The sequence below is a fragment of the Dipodomys merriami genome, unplaced genomic scaffold (assembly GCF_024711535.1).
Source record: "Dipodomys merriami isolate MVZ:Mamm:240054 unplaced genomic scaffold, mDipMer1.0.p SCAF_15, whole genome shotgun sequence".
Taxonomy (NCBI): domain Eukaryota; kingdom Metazoa; phylum Chordata; class Mammalia; order Rodentia; family Heteromyidae; genus Dipodomys; species Dipodomys merriami.
The window spans coordinates 31,377,106-31,399,218 of NW_027202826.1; the positions used below are offsets into that span (position 1 = coordinate 31,377,106).

The following is a 22,113-nucleotide window of genomic DNA, read 5'->3' on the forward strand; positions in this document are numbered from 1 at the left end:
GAGTAATTGAAGTGCTTTGCTAATGATGATACATGTGTATATACATACATATATATATATATATATATATTTGGAATTAAAATCTTTCTCTATAAGGAATTACAAGGAGTGAAAAATTAATTTTTGAAACATACTTTCAGGATTCTCTAACACTTAGCTGAATGTATTCTATTACTGTGATGTAATATATAGGTAACACCTGGTCTTCCACAGTCAACATCCACTCTCCCCCAAGAAGATTCTGTAAACCCATTGAAAATCACTGGTCACAACCACTTCAATACTGAGCCATTTGAATATATTGGAATCTAAAAGTGTCTGGAGGTGTGTGTATAAAAGGTCATTATGAAGATCAAAAGTTGCAGATCAGCCTAGAAGACAATCAAATTGCAACATTGTTTCTTGTAATAAATTTTAGATGAAAGTAAGGTATATTTTCCATCGTTTCTGGAAACTTTGCGCATGGCTTTCTCATAGCATAACTACAATATTCACAGAGCATACTTGTCAGTCTTACCAGAAAGTGAGCTTGTATTTCTCCTGGGGCCAACTCAAGACAAAGGATTTTCTGGAACACCCATCACCGTTTGCTGCTCTGTCCCCACATTCAGCCATAGACAGGATATGCAGTGGAATTGTATCTTTTATCTTAAAGCATTTCGTATATCTGAAAAGAGAATTACACACCATCACTCTTACTTTATTACTTCTTTTTAGCAGTGAATGGGTTTGAACTCAGGGTCTCATTACTATATCTGACCTTTGTTTATGAAGGCTAACCCGCTATCACTGGAGTCCTATCCCTGCTTCTGCATTTTTGGAGGGTAAATGTATGTACATCCATGCCAGACTGGATTTGACTCACACTCCTCAAGTTTCAGACTCCTGAGTAGCTGGGATTACAGTTGTGAGTATGCGGTCCTGGGGTTCTTTGGTGGATACTTACATGTTGGGAAGTGTCATTCAGCTAAATTGAAGTAATCTACTTTTGTCAAATTTAAATCAGATAAAGACTGTCACATCATTATTTCTTTGGTTGTTAAATATGTTTTTTTTAGATAGGGCCTTTGTATGTTGTCTAGCCTAGACTCTAACTCTGTATCCTCCTGCCTCAAACCCTTTGTGCTGGGAGAGACGGGGGATGGACCACAAGGCCATGTTGCTTTCTTCAGTCCTCACTATGGTCTTGAGAATTAAGCAAGGAATCTAAACTTTTATAAAAAGGAATGAATAAAAATTCTAAGTTGTCTTAAGGTAAGGGTTATATAAAGTCATTGCTGAGTGAAAAGCATTGCGTGCTTTGCAGGAGAGCATGCAGTCCATACGTACTTGGTGTTAGACACCAGCAACACATCACTGAAGAGGAAGAGGTGCCGCTTCTTCCTCCTCCAGCCTCTTCTCATTTGCACTGGGCTGTGCATGAGCAGGGCTCTGTCATTGTCCTCCAGGGACACAGGTGTGTCCTGCTGAGCATCCTCCTCAGGAAGATGGCTTTCCTGCTGCACACCAACACCACACACAGTCAGTGTAAACATATGTCCCAGTTTTATGCCAAATGGATGGGGACACATTGCCACAGGTGGTCTTCTCAATCCCAACCTGACTGTTTTACTGATACCCAGGGGACTTTGTGCTTTGGATTTTAAAGCAAACAGAAAAGCTCTATCACTTTTTAAGATACAAGGAGGACAGATATAGAAACATATCTTGGACCTTTTCTTCTCTAAGAAATGGAGAAAAGAACAAGGCAGGAAGCTAATGCAACTGTCCCAGGAAAGGAAAAGAATCTGGCAAGGGAGCGGTGAGCCAGGAGAAATATTAGGGCAAGGCTAAGCAGATGACCACAGCAAACTGTCCAAACATCACTGCAAACATGAGAAGTGTTTTATAACATAATATGAATATCCACAAAGAAATAATTCCAAACTAATAAAGTTCATTTTCGACATAACGACTTGTACTTCTTGCCCATGTAATGTACAGTATTTCACAATAAAAAAAAGTAATAATTCCAAATTGCTTTTCTACTAACACACTAACACTGCTTGGATGATTATTCCCACCTTATTAATATCTAATATTGGAGGAAGAGAAAATTGAGAAAGAACATCACAAAATATGAGAAACCGTTAAGAATTCCTAAATGTGAGGAAGTGCTTAGGTTTGTTGGCTGCACTCAGTCTCTTGTCAGTAGAGCTGTGGCTCTGTAGTAATGGTCACTACATCAATAAATGGACACCTCTGCTCACTGGCTGAGGTGTGGGCAAGTCTCTTCCATACTGTCTCCCATGCCCTTTCACTCCCATCTCCTCTGAGAATGTGAGGACTACGGGCTTCACCCCAAGCTCTGAACAGTGTCAGCAGGGGCCACTTTTTATGAACAGTATTGAAGGTCAGAGTCAGTGCACAAGGTCAGGAGAAGGAAGACAGAACACGTTCCAGGGCCGCCCTCTACAGGATCCTCAAAACCAGTATTTTCACAGACTACCTTGTGCAGGGAATCCGTGCATGGTGAGTGTGGGGATTGCAGTGAACACTTGTATTTGTCCATTGCATGGCTCTAGACAGCAGACATGGCTGCAACTCCAACAGAGACCGCAGTCAACTGCCTGGAATCTGAGCGCTGGTGGTTCCTCATTCTGTGATGTCACAGATCTAAGGCTCATGCCATAACTGCCAGGCTGACATATCCTTGTATTTCCTGATTGGCTCTTTTCAACTTAATATAAACACATACACATATATATTTGTGATTATCAGAACAAATATACCTACTATATACATTTTTGCATTTTCTTTAATATAGCCCTGAATCATAACCCAGAATATTCACTGAAATTTCAGTGCTCTAAATAGGCCTAAGGCCTGGATATTTAACAAAGAAAAAGAAAAGAAGTTTAATTGATAACTTCCAGGCTGACATATCCTCTTCCTTTCTTATTAGCTCTTTTCAACTTCCTAATCTAATCCAATACATGTTTGCAATTGTTAGAGCTGATACACATACTACATATAATTTTGTGTTTCCCTTTAATATAGCGCTGCATCGTAACTCAGAATATTCATTGAAATTTCAGTGCTCTAAGTATGCCTGGGCCTGGATATTTAACACAGAATAGATGTTTAATTCAAAATCATGAAGGAAGAATGTCCCAAATCATGGTATTCTGAAACTAGGCCTGTGGTCAGGGGCCTGGACTGGCTCATGTCTCAGAGACCAAGAGCACTGTGGAGAGAGCCTGTGCTGAGCCAGCCTGTTCTGGGCAGAGTGGGCAGGACAGGTGTTGCTCTTGTAATGCAATCCTCTCCAGAGAACTAACCAGAGCTCCAGAGATTTCTCTCATTCAGAGAGCAGTTTCCTTGTCACTGGATGATATTTCCACATATTCCCCTTCCTAAAGACCCCAAAATCTCTCCCCACTGACTCTGGGACCAAGCTTTTATCAGGAATCCTCTTGGGTGAAACCAAACCTACACCAAAGCAGCAGATCCTCCATGCAGACACAGCAGATGCCAGGGTGATTCCACTGGAGACACACTGGTTATTTCCTCTTCACAGACACACCCACCACCTCTCCACACCTCCCACTATTACCACCCCTAGTCCATGCTCTTCTGATCTATGCTCTTATCTTTTCTTTTGTAAACTGTTGTATGATCTGGACCATACAAGAGAATTCATTTTTACATTTTTCTTTCATTTTCTTAAGGGAATACTCATACTTATTATTGAAGGCATTTATCAGTTCATTTCTTTGAAGCAATTTAGTAATATCATTTAATACATTTTTCTTCCTTCTTTCCTTCCTTCCTTCCTACCTTCCTTCTTTCCTTCTTTCTTTTGCTTACTTTTGTACAGTATATCTTTCTGTCTGTCTTTTTACTTTCTATGTTTTTTGCCTTGGCACTCCTCTATTATACTCTGTGTGTTTCTCTTTGCTTCTTTCCTGCTGGCTTTCTTTATTTTCTTTTTACAACTCCTTTGACTTGAACTCATGGCCACAGTGATGTTCATGACCTTCTTTTGCTTAAGGGTAGCACTCTCACCACTTGATCCACAGCTCCACTTCAAGCTCTTTTTTTTGGGGGGGGAGGCTACTTTTTGTAGATCAGAGCCTCTTGGATTTACTGCCCAGCCCACTTCACATCATGATCCTCAAATCAGGCTCCCTTGACTACTTAAGCTTATATAACTCAGAGAGACACTGCCACAACTAATTTTTAAATTAGCTTTTTCAATGCTGAAAATGGTCTCATTCTGAGGTTTACATGCACTTGTATAATGTACTTTGGTCACATGCTTATTATTCTAAAACTTCTTCTCCACATTTGAGTAGTTTTCTTCATGCAACTTTCATTCATGGATAATTTTCTTCAAGAGCAACCAATAGTTAGTTTAACCTTTTGCCCATCCTAGGACTTTTGTGTTGCCTCCACTTTGGCTTCCTGCAAATAAAGCAACTCAAACCATCTTCATCCAGCCAGGTGCAAAGCCCTCATTACCACTCACCAGGCGCTCACAATCCTGGGACCTATGCTTCCTGTAGGGTGTAGATATTGGAGAAGCTCTGTCCTGTGCAGAGTCATGGATAGAGTTACTATGTCTCAAGAAAAGCACATATGCAAACAAAACAACCTTGCTGGATTGGAGAAGTCAAAAGGAAGCACCAGAGCTGTGAAAATCCTGAAGAAGTGAGTAGAAGCCAGACATTCAAGTCTCTCAGTTTCTTAAGATTTCAGTAAAGCTTTCAAAACCAAAACCAAAACACTGAGGTACCATGCAGTCTGTGATCTCCAGAGACATCTTAGTTTTTACATTTTTTAAATAATAGATTTATTGGACAAATGATTGTAAATGACTGGGATATTTTCATACATGCATACAACCTCCCACAGACCAAGTATCACCTTCCTTTTTAGACACCCACTTTCCATTATATCTTTAACACTTAAGATATATTTTCAAATAAATTCTAGCATCTGCCTATGAGAGAATGTGTGATGATTGTCATTTCGTGTGTGGTACATTTCACTTTACACACTGCTGTGCACCTTACCAGAAATGACAGGGCTTCATTCTTCTAAATTGATCTGTATATATGGTACAGGAAATTTAGTCTCATGAATTTAAATCAAATTTATAAATGAGGGGAGTAGAGTTTTGGAGAAAAAGAAGCAATGATTTTCAAAAATACCCAAGCAACATATGCATCTGCTGTTGGGAGGTCAAAGAAAGAATAGAGAGTTATAGTTGTAGAGAATGAGGCAGGAAGATGGGTTTCAGAGTGAAGCCTGGCAATGTAGTTTTCTGACTACACAAGGTGAGGCATGCATTTGGTCTGCATGGTCCCATTGTGACTACGTATTGGCCAATTGGCTGGAGGAGGATCCTGGAATTGATTTGCTTCTGGTTCTGAATATTCCTCAATCCATGGGTAGTGATTTAAAGATAGGTATGTGAGAACCTTGCCTGCAACTGTGAACATATTTCTGAGTTCTTTCTCAGGAGATCTGTGGGGAGATAGGTACAAGAAACCAGAGATCGAGAGAGGGAAGAGAAGGAGACAGACACAGGGACCAGAGACACAGAGACAGAGAGAGACAGACAAAGAGACAGTGAGAGAAAAAGAGAGATTCTGTTTTTTTCTTTTTTTCTTTTGACAATCCTAGCTTTTAAAATCTGGGCCTGGGTTCAGTCCCTGAGCTTCTTTTATCAAAGCTAGTGCTCTACTACTTGAGCCATGGTGATGTTTTTGGGTTTTTGAGTATTATATTAGAGATAAGAGTCTCATGGATTTTCCTGCTGGGGTGGCTTTGAACCATGATCCTCAGATCTCAGCTTCCTGAGTAGTAGGATTAAAGACATGAGCCACTGGATCCTGGAAAACTATGTCTTTATAAGACTTGGGTAATTTAAAGCATACTGCCCAGTTCAATGTCCTCAAAGTCAGACAAGTATTTTTTGTAATAAAAATGAATATACAAATATAGAAATGTAGATGAGAGATATAGGTAGATGAGAGACATAGAAATATATTCCGGTAAATATAAAATAGAAAATTAATGTCATCATTGAAAGCCAATTGATATATTTACATGTGGTGTGTGTGTGTGTGTGTGTGTGTGTGTGTGTGTGTGTGTGTGTGTGTGTGTGTGTGTGTGTGTGTGTGTGTGTGTGCTGGTTCTGAAAGTAGAACTCTGTTGGGTCTTTGTCCATCCCACAAAAGACAGACTGGGTCTGAGGAAGGTTGCCCCTTCCCCAGCCTCCCTCAGGCCAGGAGATATTCAGACACAGCGGGTAGCCAAATCCACAGACTCCCCCTTTTTTTTGTTTTAATGGCAGACCCACCTCCCAGTTAGTTATCCTTTTCCCTCCTCTGTAAAAGTTGTTTTAATAGGATTACATTGGTAAGGATAGCATTGGCTACACAAGGGGTTCCAGGCAAGTCTGGGGGAAGAGGGTGGAGGGAATTAGGGAGATGAGGAGGGAAGGGATTGTAGGGGGAAAAACAAAGGAGGGAGAAACAATGTTTGATAAGAAATGTACTCATTACATTACTTATGTAACTGTAACCCCTCTGTACATTGTCTTTATAATAAAAAAAATACCAAAAAAGAACAAAGAGACTCACGGATAGCACCCAGGCCCTGAATTCAAGACCCAGGACTAGCAAAATAAAATGGGGGAGGGAGAAGGGATGAATAGCGAGAGGAATGATGAACAAAACCAGTCATAACATTCAATTAAATATATACATAGGTGAAAATGCAATTAGAAAAATTGAGGGAAGGAGTTGGGAGAGAGGAGGGAGAACAGTGGAAGGAGTAATATTGATCAAGATTTGTTTTAATGGCAGACCCACCTCCCAGTTAGTTATCCTTTTCCCTCCTCTGTAAAGGTTGTTTTAACAGGATTACATTGGTAAGGATAGCATTGGCTATGCAGGGGGTTCGAAGCAACTCTGGGGGTCGAGATTCGCCAGACTAGGATAGGGAGGGCCCTTGTGCATGATCCAAGAGCCCATCCCAGTTACCGCACATCCCCACCTAGCACAGTAATAAACATCAGTTGGACAAGATCTAAACTGGAAGCATAACAAAAGGTGGTTGTTTAACAATAAGTATGGATTCAATGCCGCTACACAAGCATTTAGCAAAAGAACAATTAAAGCAGGTAACATTAAAATAATTAACTCTTAAAAAATATTAAACAGTCCATAGGGTGATGATCAAAATGAAGGTCAGGCCACCAGGTCGAAGGGACAGCTTCTCTTGTAGTACTATTGATGATTTCTGCATTGCCAGCGTTGATCACTGCCCAGGTAACCTGTTGAGGTTGATGCAGATTCCATAGGGCCATTCCCAGGATTGGGAGTCAAGGCAGCCAACAGCTGGAGTATCGCCATCTGCAATTGTTAGAGAACACAAGAGCTTCTCAAGGGCTGGTTGCCCTTGGGGATGGTTAGTAATTGTCTTTCTAGCTTTTGTCTTTAAAACACAAGCCTTGGCCATAGCTGTTTTTCTTTCCTTGTTGGTTAGCTTATTCTTGAGCATCCTCCTGTATAGAGGAAATGGGTAAAAACTTAAGGTTCCTGGCAGGGATCCAAATGGGAGTGGACTCCCCTATGGGGAAAACATATCCAAGTCCCCTGCCCATATTAACTAGGGGGTCATGTCCTCTCCATTGTTGTGTCAGGGGGTCCTTCCACCTGACTTTCACTTGGGGCTTAGGGTTTAGTTGTCCCCAGTGCTTCTGAAATCTGGATTCAGTTGCCCCTTTTGAAAAAGTTAAAATGTTAATGGTAAACAAAGCTATCTGTAACTGTATATGGGGGCTAACTCCCCCTTTTTTGTTTTATTGGCTATCAGAATCCAAATTAAAGGGTTTTTGAATGTCCTGAAGGGCCATAATTACGGCCAGCATTTCCTTATATTGTAATTGTAATAACTTCTTGTGGCATCCTGTCTTTTAGCAGGGCAAATAAGGGCACAAGACTATCTTTAGGGACAGAAACCCATGACAACAGCCAATTGATTTCCCCTAAAAGACTCTGAAGTTGGGTTAAGGTCAGATAGGCTGGGATATCCAGCAAAGACTTAAGGGGGCTGGCCTGTGTCAAGGTAAGGGGGGTCCCGAGCACCTTAAAAGGAGCTACCTTTTAAATTTTGGCGAGAACCTGGGCCAGAAGGCCCTCCAGGCAGCTTGGATCTTGGTGCCCCAGAATTATATCATCCATGTAGGCATAGGCAAGGGAGGTATCTGAACCCAGCAAGGCCCTAAAATTGTGGCCAAGTATTGTTGGCAGAAGGCCGGACTATTGGCCATATCCTGTGGCAGCACCGTCCATTCAAACCTCAGATCAGCCTGGGAAAAATTAAGAGAAGGTATAGAGAAAGCAAACTTCTCTCAGTCATCTGGATGCAGAGAGATAGAAAAAAATACAATCTTTAATATCAATCACAACCAAGGTATATTCTGAAGGTATAGCAGGAGTCCAGGGCATACCTCTTAGGGGCGTTCCTACTAGCTCCATCCTTTCATTTACCTTATGTAGGTCTTGGAGCATAGGCAAAGCCCCAGAGGCTTTTTGAATAACAAATATGGGTGTGTTCCAAGGACTTATGGAAGGGCAAATATGCCCAAGGTTTATCTGTTCCTCCAACAGAAGGTGGAGGGCTTCAAGTTTAGGTTTGGTCAATGGCCACGGCTCCACCCAGATTGGGCTTCCTGGCTTCCACCTAATGGGAGGTACTCGGGGGCAGTGGCCTTTAGGATTGGGGGGTGCACCCGTACGGGTCCCCTATGTTCTTCTCTATAATTATGAAAGTTAAAAAAATCCCTCTCCTTAACTCCCTCTAGATCCTGTTTGAACCTTTGTGCTTCTTCCCCATCCAGGATATCATCATAGGATGCTCGATGGTCTGTAGTGACCAAGGCATCCATTTGTCTTAGCATGTCTTGCCCTAGTAAATTGGCAGTGAGGTTCTTTGCCACTAAAGGGCGTATCTTTCCTTGTTCTCTATCTGGGCTAGTCCATGTCATAAGGGCAACCGTTTCTTTGGTCTGGGAGTTGCCCCCTACCCCCAATATCGGGGGCCCAGGTGCAAGCTTCCAGTCCAAGGGCACTTCCTCCTCCCTGAGTATGGTTCGGTCTGCCCCAGTGTCAATTAAGCAGTGAAACCTCTTTCTGCCTATGAGAATACTCATTTTAGGGTGGAGTCTGTCCACCAGGGGCACAGTCCAATGGGCCTGGGTCACCCTGCCATGAGGCTGCCTGGGCCTCACAACAGAGAGGGTTCCTCCTTCAGTTAATGGGGCTGGAGTTTGCCCCTCCCCAAGTTTAAAGACTTCCCATCTAAATCAAACTTGTATCCCTCCATGCCCCTGGGGCAGGGTGTAGGGGGCTGTTTGCCCTCAGTCCTATTGGCAGGAGATTGTTGTAAACAGTTCCTATTTTTTTTTTTTAATTTTATTTTATTTGAGAACATACTGTACAGAGGGGTTACAATTACATTGGCAGGATAATGCATACATTTCTTACCAAGCATTGCAGCCTCCTCCTTTGTTTACCCTTCACCTCCCTTCCCAGCCTCCCCCCTCCCCCTCACCCAATCATACCCCCCTCCCCCCCCACTCCGACATTGTAAAGCTTGCTTTGACATGACATTTTGTAATTCTCCTTGTTACAACAGGTCCACCTGAATCCTTAAACGACTTGTTTGTCCCCCTCTCCTCCACATGTTATACTGACATCAAATAAAGTGAAAGCGGGGGTTACACTGTGTGGGAGGGACATACAAAGCAACAAAGAAATAATCTTATAAATGCATTAGAAACACATGCATGAAAGAAACGAAAACATTAAAATACATATTTAAGGGTTCGTTTTCCTAACATCACATTATCAATACCAAATTTCAAACTCTACTATAAAGCCATAGTAATCAAAACAGCTTGGTATTGGCATAAGAACAGACCTCAGGACCAATGGAATAGAATTGAAAACCCAGAAATGAACCTACAGACCTATAGCCATCTAATCTTCGATAAGGATGCTAAAACAATAGAATGGAAGAAAGACAGCCTCTTCAGTAAATGGTGCTGGCAAAATTGGTTAACTACATGTAGAAAACAGTCCCTCTTAAAGTGCCCCTCCTCCCCGCATTAAAAGCAAGTCCCCCCCCCTTGGGGCTGGGAAGGTGGCTCAGTGGTAGAGTGCTTGCCTTGCATGCATGAGGCCCTGGGTTCGATTCCTCAGCACCACATAAGCAAAAAGAAAAAAGCCGGAAGTGGAGCTGTGGCTCAAGCGGTAGAGCGCTAGCCTTGAGCTGAAGAGCTGAGGGACAGCGCCCAGGCCCAGAGTTCAGGCCCCACGACCGGACCCAAAAAAAAAAAAAAAAAAACAAGTCCCTCTCCCCGGTAGTCTTGGGGTTCCTTGGCCCTGGGCTGCCAGCGCCCGAGTAATAGCCTCAGTCATTGTAGATGCCTGAGCCTGTAAAGCTAAAGCTAGTGATTGGGACTGGTGCTGTTGTGTTCCCACATCCTGGGAGGCCACCACCCATCTGCCCAGGGAACTCTCTCTCAATCCCTTCAGGCCATGTGGTGGTCTGCATTCATCCCTTCCCAGACCAGCAGCTTTACAAACTGATCTCGGAGGTTCCCTGTGGGCAGCTTGCAGTGAATGCTCTGTTGGACTCGGTCTATGAAATCAAGTAGAGGCTCTCCCGGTTTTTGCCTCACTCCTGCCATGGGTGACTCAGTGGGCCCATTATCTAGTTTGTACCAGGCAACAAGTCCTGCCTGCCTCACCTGGTGACAGTACGGGCCAGGTATTGCGGCCTGTTGGACACCGGTGGAGTAGGCTTCCCCCGTTCCTGCTAACATGGCATAAGTAATAGATATTGCGGGTTGAGCCTGCTGGTTACTCTCGGCTCGCATTCTGCATTCCTCCTTAAAGAAAGCACACCATTTAATAAACTGAGAACTAGTAAGAATGGCTTTGGCCACATCCATCCAGTCCTTAGGGACACATGGGTGATAGGCAATGTCTTATAATAGGGTCTGGGCCCAGGGAGAGTTCAGGCCATCCTCCGCCACCACCTTGTGGAGCTCTTTAAGATCCTTAGCTTCCCATGGATACTATTCCAAGGGCCTGTTAGCCCCTGGTGCCAGGTTGACCGGATATGCTTGGGGAAGCAAATCCTGTGGCCTAGAGTCGGGGCTCTGGAGTGGTCCTTCTTTCCAGAGGAGGTCTCCGAGTAGGTTACTTTCTGGCCCTTGGACCCTCCATGGAAGGTTGGTAGGGGTCTGGGTCTTGCAAGTCCCTCTCGAAGGTCTCGTAGGGCTCCATACCTCCCCTCCAATTGGGGGAATAGGGAGGGGGCCTAGGACCATCAGTATCAGCTGGGTCAGAAGGGGTATCTTTTACCCTCGTTTTGACTTCCATTGTGCACTTTTCAGTGAGTTCTCGATCAATTTTTCCTTTTTTTCCTTCTCACTTCCCAAGTTCTCCTGTACTCCTTGTATGCCTAATGTTGCCTTCTCCTCCTTCTTCTGTGATATAGCATTACCCATATTTAGGGTTTCACTTAGAGAGACCGCTTAGTCTCAGCCTGTATCTTTTCCTTTCGGGCCCCACGTTGCGCCCCAGATGTTGGGTCTTCTTCCATCCCACAAAAGATGGACGGGGTCCGAGGAAAGGTAAGTGCCGTGCTCGCCCATTCCCCAGCCTCCCTCAGCCCGGGAGATAATCAGACACAGTGGGGAGCCAAATCCAGCAGGTAGAAAACTCATTTATTAACAGAGAGCAGCCCTTTTGAAAGCCAAACAGGGCAGGTGGCATGGCAAGGAGGAAGAGGAACCAATCACTGTCAAGTCACAGCCCATCATGCACCTGAGCCTTCACTGGCTGGTTAGGCACTGATTGGAAGATCAATTGGGCTCTGCCCACTCTACTCTCTCCCAGCGCCATCTTGGCTGCCCATGTGCTCTACAGTAAACTGGGCTCTGCCCATTCAACCCCCTCCCAGTGCCATCTTTGCTGCCCATGTGCTCTAAGGAACTCAGGGTTGGAGTCCTTTTGCTAAACACATGTTGCTAAGGACTAGCATTTTGCTGCTTGAGCCACAGCTCTCCTTCCTGGTTTTTAGTGGTGAGATGGAGATGTGTCTCAACCACTTTCCCGCACAGACTGGCTAGGAACAGTATCCCTCGATCTCAGCCTCTTGAGTTGTTAGAATGACAGATATGAGCCACCAGTTCCTGACTTGAGAGATAATTTGCTAAGACAATTCACCTATTTCTAGAATGAAGTAGATACCCATACCAATGACCATTACTTTGATTTTAGAAATGTTTATTTATAACATCACAAAGCATAACTGATTGATACATATGCAGTGTTATTGCCAGTTTGGTAGTGATTAGTATCAGAAAGGTATTCAGCCTTTCTTCCCACACAACTAGACAATTGGGATCTTTTCACAGTTTGAGGGTCCCGTAGATTTTATTTCATTTTGTAAGAGTTGACAAGATATGTAAGAGAACATAGAAGACAAGCGTCAGTGTTTCCTGCATGTAATTCTGGCTAGTCAGAAGGATGCCATCTGAAGAACATGATTGGAAGACAGGCTGCTCAGTGTAGGCGATGAGAATCTTTATCTCTAGTTGAAAGAGTGTGGTGAGTAGAGTTGTGTGGCATAAAATGGTGAATACTTGCATAGAAGCCAAGGACATCTCTCTGTATGCATTCAATCACTGGAATATAACTAGACAAAATAATTAATACTATGTAAATACAGTTATAACAAATTGACTAGAGAAGGCTCAATAGTCAGGGGTCATATGTGTTGAGTAGAGTTGCAATTTAAAGTAAAAAAATACATTAGGTTGCAGTCATGGATTTAAACCGACTATTATGAAAGGGTTTCAATATTTTTAACAGATCTTATCCAGGCATTACCTTGAGGATAAATGAACACAGAGTTTCCCATAAGGTTGATATTTACAGGGTGACATTTAAATAGCAGGCTAAATACTGGTGGGGCAAATATGCTTGTGAGCCAAGGACTGGTGCTGAGATCACATGGTATAGAATAGAATATATAATATTGCACATTGTATTATATATACTATATATATCTACCCACAAATACAGTGCATACGCACATATTTAGCATGGTCATTCCTCTGCATAGGTTTACTAAGGCCTAGTATACATTAAGAGCACTAGGACATTAAGAATAGATTAGAGGGGCTGGCAAGGTCACTCAGTGGTTGAGTGCTTGCCTTGCATGCATGCGGTCCTGGGCTCCATTCCTCAGAAACATATTTGCAGAAAAAGCCGGAATTGGCACTGTGACTCTAGTGGTAGGGCGCTAGCCTTGAGCTGAAAAGCTGAGGGACAGTGCCCAGGCCCAGAGTTCAGGCCCCTCAAGTGACAAAAAAAAAAAAAAAAAGATTAGATAAAAACACTCATCACATTGGATTATAATGAAAGAGTGTGATGCAGATCAGTCTCATAATGTGTCACTTGATCTCACATTACACATAAAGAAGTGTTTTCTGGCCCCTCTTTGCCCTTTCTGAGTGGTGGGCTGGACCACTCTTGTGCTATAGTGCCAACCCACTTTCTCAGGTGAACCACTTCAGGAACACACAGGTCTTCCAGGTACTGCCACACAGAATGTGACCTGGTGACAGGAGGGCTTCTAAGGGACTAAAGGCCCGGTGGCTGGATGAGGTGCCCTGGATGAGGTACAATTCACATTCTGGTACACACGGCACTGCAGAGACAGTGAGGTTCAGCACACTGCTCAGATTCTGTGCAATTTACAAACTATGCATTGTTTGTTTCTGGAATTCTCCTTTAATGTGTTCAGACAATTGACTGAGGTTCACTGAAAGTGTGCTAAAGAGAACTGCTGATTTGGGGGATAATATCACAGAAAATAAGTGTCTTAACAAAGAGGATCAACTATCTACATTGGGATACAGAGGAAACATGCCAGAAACCACCCGAGAATGCAATGTAGATGGTCTTGAAAGGGAGGAGAAAATCCACAAGTCAGGTGTCAGTTGTAGCCTATAATGTTAATTTGAGCTACTCAGCATACTGAGGTCTGAGCATACTGAGGTGAGGAATCTTTTGAGACTCTTATCTCCAGTTAACTACCAAGAAAGCCAGTTGCCAGGTGCCAGTGGTGGCTCATGCCTGTAATCCTAGCTAATCAAGGGGCTGAGATCTTCCAATCCTGGTTTGAAGCCATCCTGGAAAGGAAAGTCTGTGACTCTTATCTCCAATTAGTTGCATCAAAACCTGGAAATGGTGCTGTAAATCAACTGGTAAAGTCCTCACCTGCAGCAAAATTATCCCAGTGATATCCCCCAGCCTCAAAGTTCTAGACCTACTCCTGAAAAAAAGGTAAACACAACAAAAAACCCAAAGTGTAGCTGTAGCTCAAGGGGTTGAGCACTTGCTTCAAGCAAAAACTCTCAGACTCTCTTAGACTTCAGCATCCTGAGTAACTGGGATTCTAGGAGAGATACTGACACCCACTTGTTTCTCTTTTCAATTAGCTTAAAACTAATTGGCAAGAGTTTCATTTTGGTTTTCTATACATTCATAGACTGCTCACTTTTTTAATTACATTCCCCTATTATTCAGAATCCTTTTCATCCTCACTTTTGGTGAGTTCCTTTCACTACTTTCATGCTCTCAGATAACTTTCTTCAATGACCCAGGGCAGGCTGTTTGACTTTGTGCCCATGGAGGATTCTGTGTTGCTTCCTCTTTGGCTTATTACAAATGAACTGCTCTTTGGATCTTCACACAGCAGGGATGGGAACCTCTCATCCACACTCCCCAGGCCTTTAAGGCTCCCAGAATCCTGGCAAGCATATGCTTCTTGCCAGTGCATAGTGTAGAACACCTGTCTGGCCAGGCCATGGATCCAGTCACCATGTCTTAAAACAAACAAAGAAAATCCTTGCTTGATTGGAGAAATTAACAGAAGGTAGAAGACGGGAAACTTTCCCAGAGTGGTAAGTAGAAGACAGAAATTCAAATTCATCAGCCCCTCCAGATTTCATTTAAAGCCTTTCACAACCAAGCTAAATTTGAGGGAGCATGTGGACTGTCACCTGCAGAGTCTCTATCCACATTCACATTGTTATTACAACATGTTTATTGTATAAAGTAATGGAGTTCACAGGGACATTGCCATAAATCTGACAGCCTGCCATGACCAAATAATACCATTTGGGTATCTAACTTCTCTTACACCAGTAGTAACTACATTATATTGACAAAATGTTAACATTGGAGAAGGTCACAGGAAAATACTTGTTTTCCAGAGAGTGGTGAACTACTCTAAAGACTTTCCCAAAGCAATGAGATAAACACCAAAAGAACATGAAATTGCAAAATAAAAATATGTGATAGAAGTCCTGAGGTTCTGAATCTAAGCTCAATTTCTGAGATGAATCCTGGGGAAGAAGCTATAATTAGCTACCATTAACAATTCAGACCTGGATTTTCTAAGAAACCGCTATTAAATTTATTCAATTGGTAAAATTATTTTTTTTCACAAATTATCTGAAAGGAATCTTCAGATTCTGACATGATCCTGCTTGATTTGAGAGCTGAAAGAAACTAATTGTGAGACTGCACAATTAGATTGCCTTTTGAAAACAGACACCTCTTGCCATGGCTTTGGTCTCCTGACAGGGTAATGAGCTGTGATCACCTTTGGGAAGAGAAAGAGGTGGTGACCTGGCCTGCAACATTCCCCTCAGGACAGAATCTTCTGGATTAGCCATGGCCTAAACCATCTCCCAAGCCTGGGCAGCCTCCCTGCTTCTCCTCCCCAAGGGCAGTTCAACTGTTCATTTAAATTGTTCCTGCTTCCTGAGGCCACCTGACATTTCCACAGTACCTGAACTCTCCTAAGAGACAGGAGTGAAGTCTTTGGCAAATATTTTGTGAGCATTTTCAATCAAAAACTGGACCAGGGCAACCTGTAACACAAAAGGAGACATGAACACTTCTCTTGTCTTCTGGCAGTTATGAATCCTCTGATATGTGAATCTTGGAGCAAACACACAGAGGATTGAGGAATGTTGGGAGAAACTCAGAATTTAAATTAGAAGCGATGTATAAGCCACTTTTGTCAAAGACACAATTTTCAACCTATGGATGGTGTTTATAGACCAGAGTTTGAAACACAATGAATGGACTAAAGGCATAGTGAGTCACTTTGCTAAACTGCCAACATCTTTGTAATATCCAAAATTATATATTCCTTATGGCATCATTGTTATACCTCTAAATAGAATGTTTTACTTACTGTTGTATATACTAATGTTGAAAAGAAAATCATTGAATAGAATGAACTGATGAAATTCCCTTCCAAAGTGCCCTGCCTTAAACTCAGGCCAGCTTGTGTGTGGAGCTGTGGGGAAGGAAGAGCCCCTGCAGAGGAGCTCTGTGTCATGCAGCTGCAATCCCTGCTCCACACTGCTGGGCCTCAACCCTGTGGCAGGGTGAGCCTGGCAAACTCCCCTGGTCTCATATACCCTCTGTTTATGTGGAGACATTTTAGACTATTTCACTAGTTTCTATTTTGTGTTGTGAATGAGGAATACAGTATATTGATTATATGTTAGGCATCTCTCAAAAATCCAATCTTTCCCTTCAGTTGGGTGTATTTGGGAGGAAAAGTTGCAGACCTTTCATTAGTGGGAGGTAATCATAAGGAGCTGAGCTCAGAGAATACTGAAGGATTCTAGTCTGTTCCTCTCAACTCTCTATCTCACTCTATGGACTAGATCAGTACAAGTTATTAGATGATACTCTTTACAAATGGGAATCTGATGACTTATCAACAGGGACCAATATTTCTCTGAATAAAAACAACTGATAGTGGGAGCCTAGGCATAGGATAGAGATCCTAGCCTTCATGGTTAAATCCCCTTCTTATCAGCAAGTGTCTGGACATGAACAGAGCACTGGGCAGGATCTCCACCTACATTGTAAAGAGGAAGACACTAGCTTGAAAAATATCCAGGGATCACAGAGGCACAATGGCAAGAAGAGAGCTGAACTTTGCTGGATGGACTCACTGTCACCATTGTCATCCTGCTTTCTTCCCAAGCGTTTGTCAGCCTAGACTCTTATATACTGAAGGAAAAGAGAAAGGACCACACTGCTGCTTTCTCCTTGCTGCACATGTTCCTAAACCTCACTAGAGATAGGGTGAACTCCTCTTGCTCCCAAGACCTGCAGTCCATTGTGTCCTTAAATCCTGGACTGTCAGGCATGTCTTTCCAGATCCAACCAGCCACTCTGCTCATCAGGATGAAGCTAAGAGAGGTCATTACCTTTCTCATGAGTGGAATATCAAATCCTACCCTGGCATCAGGGGGTGGAAACATCAAGCTGGTGGCTGTGGACACAGCTAGGTTGTAGGAGGTCATCAAGTTTAGGGAGGAATTCTGGTGGATTTGGCTTAACATTCCAAACAGATGTTTCAGCAGCAGTTGGTTGCCTCTGGGCAGCATTTCTAAAAGACTGAACTCAGAAAAACACACTTTCAGGTAAGTAATTACTTGTCGCAGATTCTACATACACAAAGTGCCTTTTCTATATGTTGGACTGAACTAATTGAAAGTATAAAGAGAGAAGGATATTCTTTAACCTACTGCATAAAATCTATCCTTGAGATGACTACACTACACATTTTCATGGAACACATATATTTAGAACAATAGAATGATAGTGTCTTATATATTAAATCCTGTATTGGTTCATACTGTACTCAAGAAAAATCTTCCTGAAAAATTAAACAGCTAAATTATTTCTGAAATGGCAATTATAGAGTCAGGTTTAGTGATCACATCCCAAAGTACATACTATAATGAGAGACTCATTCCAAGAAAGAATGAATATAAAAAATTTCATTGAAGCGATATAGACTTTGATGTTTATGTTAGTATTTGACCAAGCTGAGATCTTGCCCTCCCTACATGGGTCCATCAGTATAATCTGCTATCCATCAGTGTTGACTTTCCTTATGTGTACATGGGAAAGAAGCTATGCAAACAATACCACAGGAAAAAACTCATTCATACACAGAGTATAATTGACTGTCTCTGTGAACTTTTGCATGCATGTGACCAAATGAAAATTTTACCAGACTCACAATTATTTCAGCACCTCAAGCTCTCTACTCCATGAGGCTACTTTTCCCTAAGAGTGGAAACGTTGGATTTTTGAATCCTATCCAGAGCAGACTCATTTCCTGCATCCTACCTCTGGGCCAGAATGATTTTCTCCTCTTCACGGTCTTCATCCATGATCCTAAGCCATGTCTCATACATGCCAGTGTAAAACACACCGCCTTGCACATTGCGAAGAAAATCCTTCCAGAGACAAAAGCAGGATGTTCTGATGGAACAAACTATGTCATACAGTTATAACATACAGGTGGAAGAAATGGATCGACCCCCATCCCTTCTCAATGAGTGAATCTGTGACCTACACTGCCCTCTCTTCACTTCCCAAATAGACAGGTGCCAGCAGCCTCCCCACCTGAACTGAAAGCACAAAGCAGAGCATGGCAATGCTGCTGAGGCAGGAAGGATTAGGGACCCGGTGAAGACAACTTAGAAACAGGTATTTGGAAACATGCATGTGCTATATTTGCTTCAACCTGAAAGAAGAGGATCGCTTCTTTTCCCAAGGAACAGACTCCGTTTCAAAACAGGCTACACCTCTTCCTGACAGGAATGCACTTTCACTTAAAAAGTACACCCACACATCACAAACCAGAATGGAAAACAAGAGCCAGAAACATCAAAAGAACTAAGCGAACAGTCACTACTTTAAGAATCTTCGCAAACACCCACCTTTATTAGGTACTGTGGGAGTGAAGACCCATCTTCCCCTTTCTCTGAAAACTCCTACTTGACAGGAAGAATCTACTCTAAAGAATAATGCTAGGTATGCAGTTGTTCTAAATCCTATTGCTGAGCTGAAATAGGCCCACACATTTCACCTGTTTTTTGCAGTTTTAATTGAAAAAGTAGTGTTTTTTTAACTAAATACTTCTGTACATATCATATGGGAAGGACTAGGTATACAGTTTGTTAGTTCTGAATTTTGGGTTAAAATTCCCCAACACTCTGGAATGAATGAAATACATCATCTTACACCTGTGAGTACCAGCTGGTTACCTTTCCTTTTACATCCATGAACAGTACCTATATTAGGTTCCTTTCAGCCTGTTGGGTTAAAGCACCTGTCCAACCTCATCAACATGTATCAATATGAATTTAGATGTAGCATCCCTTTATGATGAGGGTTCTGGAAAAATTAGGAATCCAGGGAACATTCCTCAATATAATAAAGGCTGTATATGATAAACCTACAGCCAGCATTATACTTAATGGTGAAAAACTAAAGACATTTCCTCTTAACTCAGGAACGAGACAAGTATGTCCTCTCTCTCCACTTCTCTTCAATTTAGTATTAGAATGCCTAGCTACAGCAATAAGAGAAGATGCAAACATAAATGAGATCCAAATAGGGAAAGATCAAGTAAAACTGTCCCTTTTTGCAGATGACATAATCTTGTATTCAAAGACTCCCACAGACTCCACTCCCAAATTACTCAAGCTGATTCAAAATTTTGGTGAAGTACTAGGCTATAAAATTAACCCTCAAAAATCAATAAGGATACAAGGCTGGGAAGGGAGGTGAAGGGTAAACAAAGGAGGAGGCTGCAATGCTTGGTAAGAAATGTATGCATTATCCTGTCCATGTAATTGTAACCCCTCTGTACAGTATGTTCTCAAATAAAATAAAATAAAATTAAAAAACAATGGCTTTTCTGTATGCGAACAATAAGAAAAGCACAGCTGAAATCAGGAAAGTAACTCCATTCCTAATAGCCCTCTCCCAATAAAACACCTAGGAATTGACTTAACCAAAGAAGTGAAGGAACTCTATGATGGAGACTTTAAAAGCAAAGCAGAACTTAGAAAGAGGGAAAATCTCCCATGCCCCTGGATTGGAAGGATCAACATTGTGAAAATGGCTATACTTCCCAAACCAATCAACAAATTCAATCCAATACCTAACAACATTCCAACCTCATTCAAGAGGAAATAGAAGAGGCAATCCAAAAATTCATATGAACAATAAAAGACCCAGAATAGAAAAACAATCCTCAAGAGAAAGAGCAGTGCTGGAGGAATATCAAATTTCAAACTCTACTAAAAAGCCATACTAAAAAAACAGCTTTGTACTGGCACAAGAAGAGACCACAGGACTAATAGAATAGAATTGAAAGGCCAGAAATGAACCCCCAGACCTATAGCCACTTAATCGTTGATAAAGGAGTTAAAAAATAGAATGGAAGAAAGACAGCCTCTTCAGTAAATGGTGCTGGCAAAATTGGTAAATCACTTGTGGAAAACTAAAGCTAGATCCTTATATATCACCCTGCACCAGAATCAACTGCAAATGGATCGAAGACCTCAGAGTCAAACCAGACACTCTGAAAACATTACAGTACGGAATAAGAGAAACCCTTGGTCTCCTTGGCTTAGGCTGAAATTTTCTTAATAGAGACACAGAAACACAACAAATCAAAGAAAGGTTGGGATTTCATGCAAATGGCATTGCATAAAATTACAGAGGTTCTGCATGGCAAAGGACATAGTTAGCATGAGCAATAGAAAGCCAACAGATTGGGAGAAGATCTTCAAAATCAATACAATGGACAAGGGTCTCATATCTAAAATTTACCTAGACCTCAAAAAATTAAACACCCCAACAACAGCCAAAGAAATAAAAAGAAACAACTGACCAATGAATAAGTGGGTTAAAGACTTAAAGAGAAACTTCTCTGAAGAGGAAAGAAGGATGCCAATAGATACATGAAAAAATGCTCAACCTACCTAGCCATAAAAGAAATGCAAATCAAAACAATATTGAAATACCACCTCACCCCAGTTAGAATGGCTATAATCAAGAACTCTAATAACAACAGATGCTGGAGGGTATATGGACAGAAGGGAACCCTTCGGCTTTGCTGGTGGGAGTGTAAACTTGTACAACCACTTTGGAAAGCAGTATGGAGCTTCCTCAAAAGACACCACATAGAGCTCCCCAATGACCCAGCAATCCTACTTTTGGGCATTTACCCAAATGATCACAAACAAGACCATACTAAAACTATGAGCACTACTATGCTTATTGCACCATTATTTACCATAGCTAAGATATGGAACCAACCCAGATGCCCCTCAGTAAATGAAAGGATCAAGGAAATGTGGTATATATACACCATGGAATTCTATGCCTCCATCAGAAAGAATGACATTCCCCTATTTGGTAGGAAATTGAAAGACTTGGAAAAAAATACATTAAGTGAAGTAAGCCAGGCCCAAAGAAACACAGGTCCCATGGTTTCCCTTATTTGCAATAACCAGCATATGACTGAGACAAGCAGAAATGGTCACATACGTTGATGTTAGGCGAAATGAACTCCAAGGTAAGTATTCAAATGTTTTTTCTTTCTTGCAAATGTTTCTAATATAGGTATATTTTTTTGTTGCTTTGTATATCCCTCTCCAATGGTACAAGCCCTGTTTTCACTGTATTTGATGTTCATATACTTTGTGTAGGGCAAAGTAAAATACAAATTGTTTAAATAGGGATACAGATGGACGCATTGCCACAATGAGATGTACAAGATGTTATGTCGAAAGGAACTGTACAACTGTGGCGCAAGGTGTGTGTGTGTGTGTGTGTGTGTGTGTGTGTGTGTGTGTGTGTGTGTGTTTGGAATTGAGGTGGGAGGGAGATGGTAAGTGATGGGAAGGGGAAACAAAGTAGTAGGCAACAATGCTTGATAAGAAACATACCCATAAATCCTCTGTACAGTATTTTCCAAATTAAAAAAAAGAATTTAGATGTTGCCAATTTTGGACCTTTGAATCTCAAGGTTAGTGACCTGCACATGTAATCTTCTCCCTCAAGATCATTTTGAACAACTGATCACTAATTCTTGATCCCGTAATTTGGCCTATTAAAATGTATATACACA

The 22,113-nt window shown here is 41.9% G+C and overlaps 1 protein-coding gene across 2 annotated transcripts in view; it reads right to left on the bottom strand.

Moving 5' to 3' along the window:
- Positions 1-12,353: 12,353 nt before the first annotated feature.
- Positions 12,354-22,113, bottom strand: part of LOC138826804 (rho GTPase-activating protein 20-like) — a 34,945-nt gene continuing 25,185 nt past the window's right edge. The window contains exons 15-18 of one of the 2 annotated variants that reach the window (XM_070022049.1): positions 18,312-18,421; positions 17,381-17,570; positions 15,937-16,018; positions 12,354-12,768 (exon numbers count right to left, since the gene is read on the bottom strand). In XM_070022049.1, coding sequence (XP_069878150.1) covers positions 15,947-16,018; positions 17,381-17,570; positions 18,312-18,421 — 372 coding nt within the window. In that variant the 3' untranslated portion in view covers positions 12,354-12,768; positions 15,937-15,946. The remainder of the gene's footprint in view (positions 12,769-15,936; positions 16,019-17,380; positions 17,571-18,311; positions 18,422-22,113) is intronic. The other variant, XM_070022050.1, reaches the window with a different exon arrangement.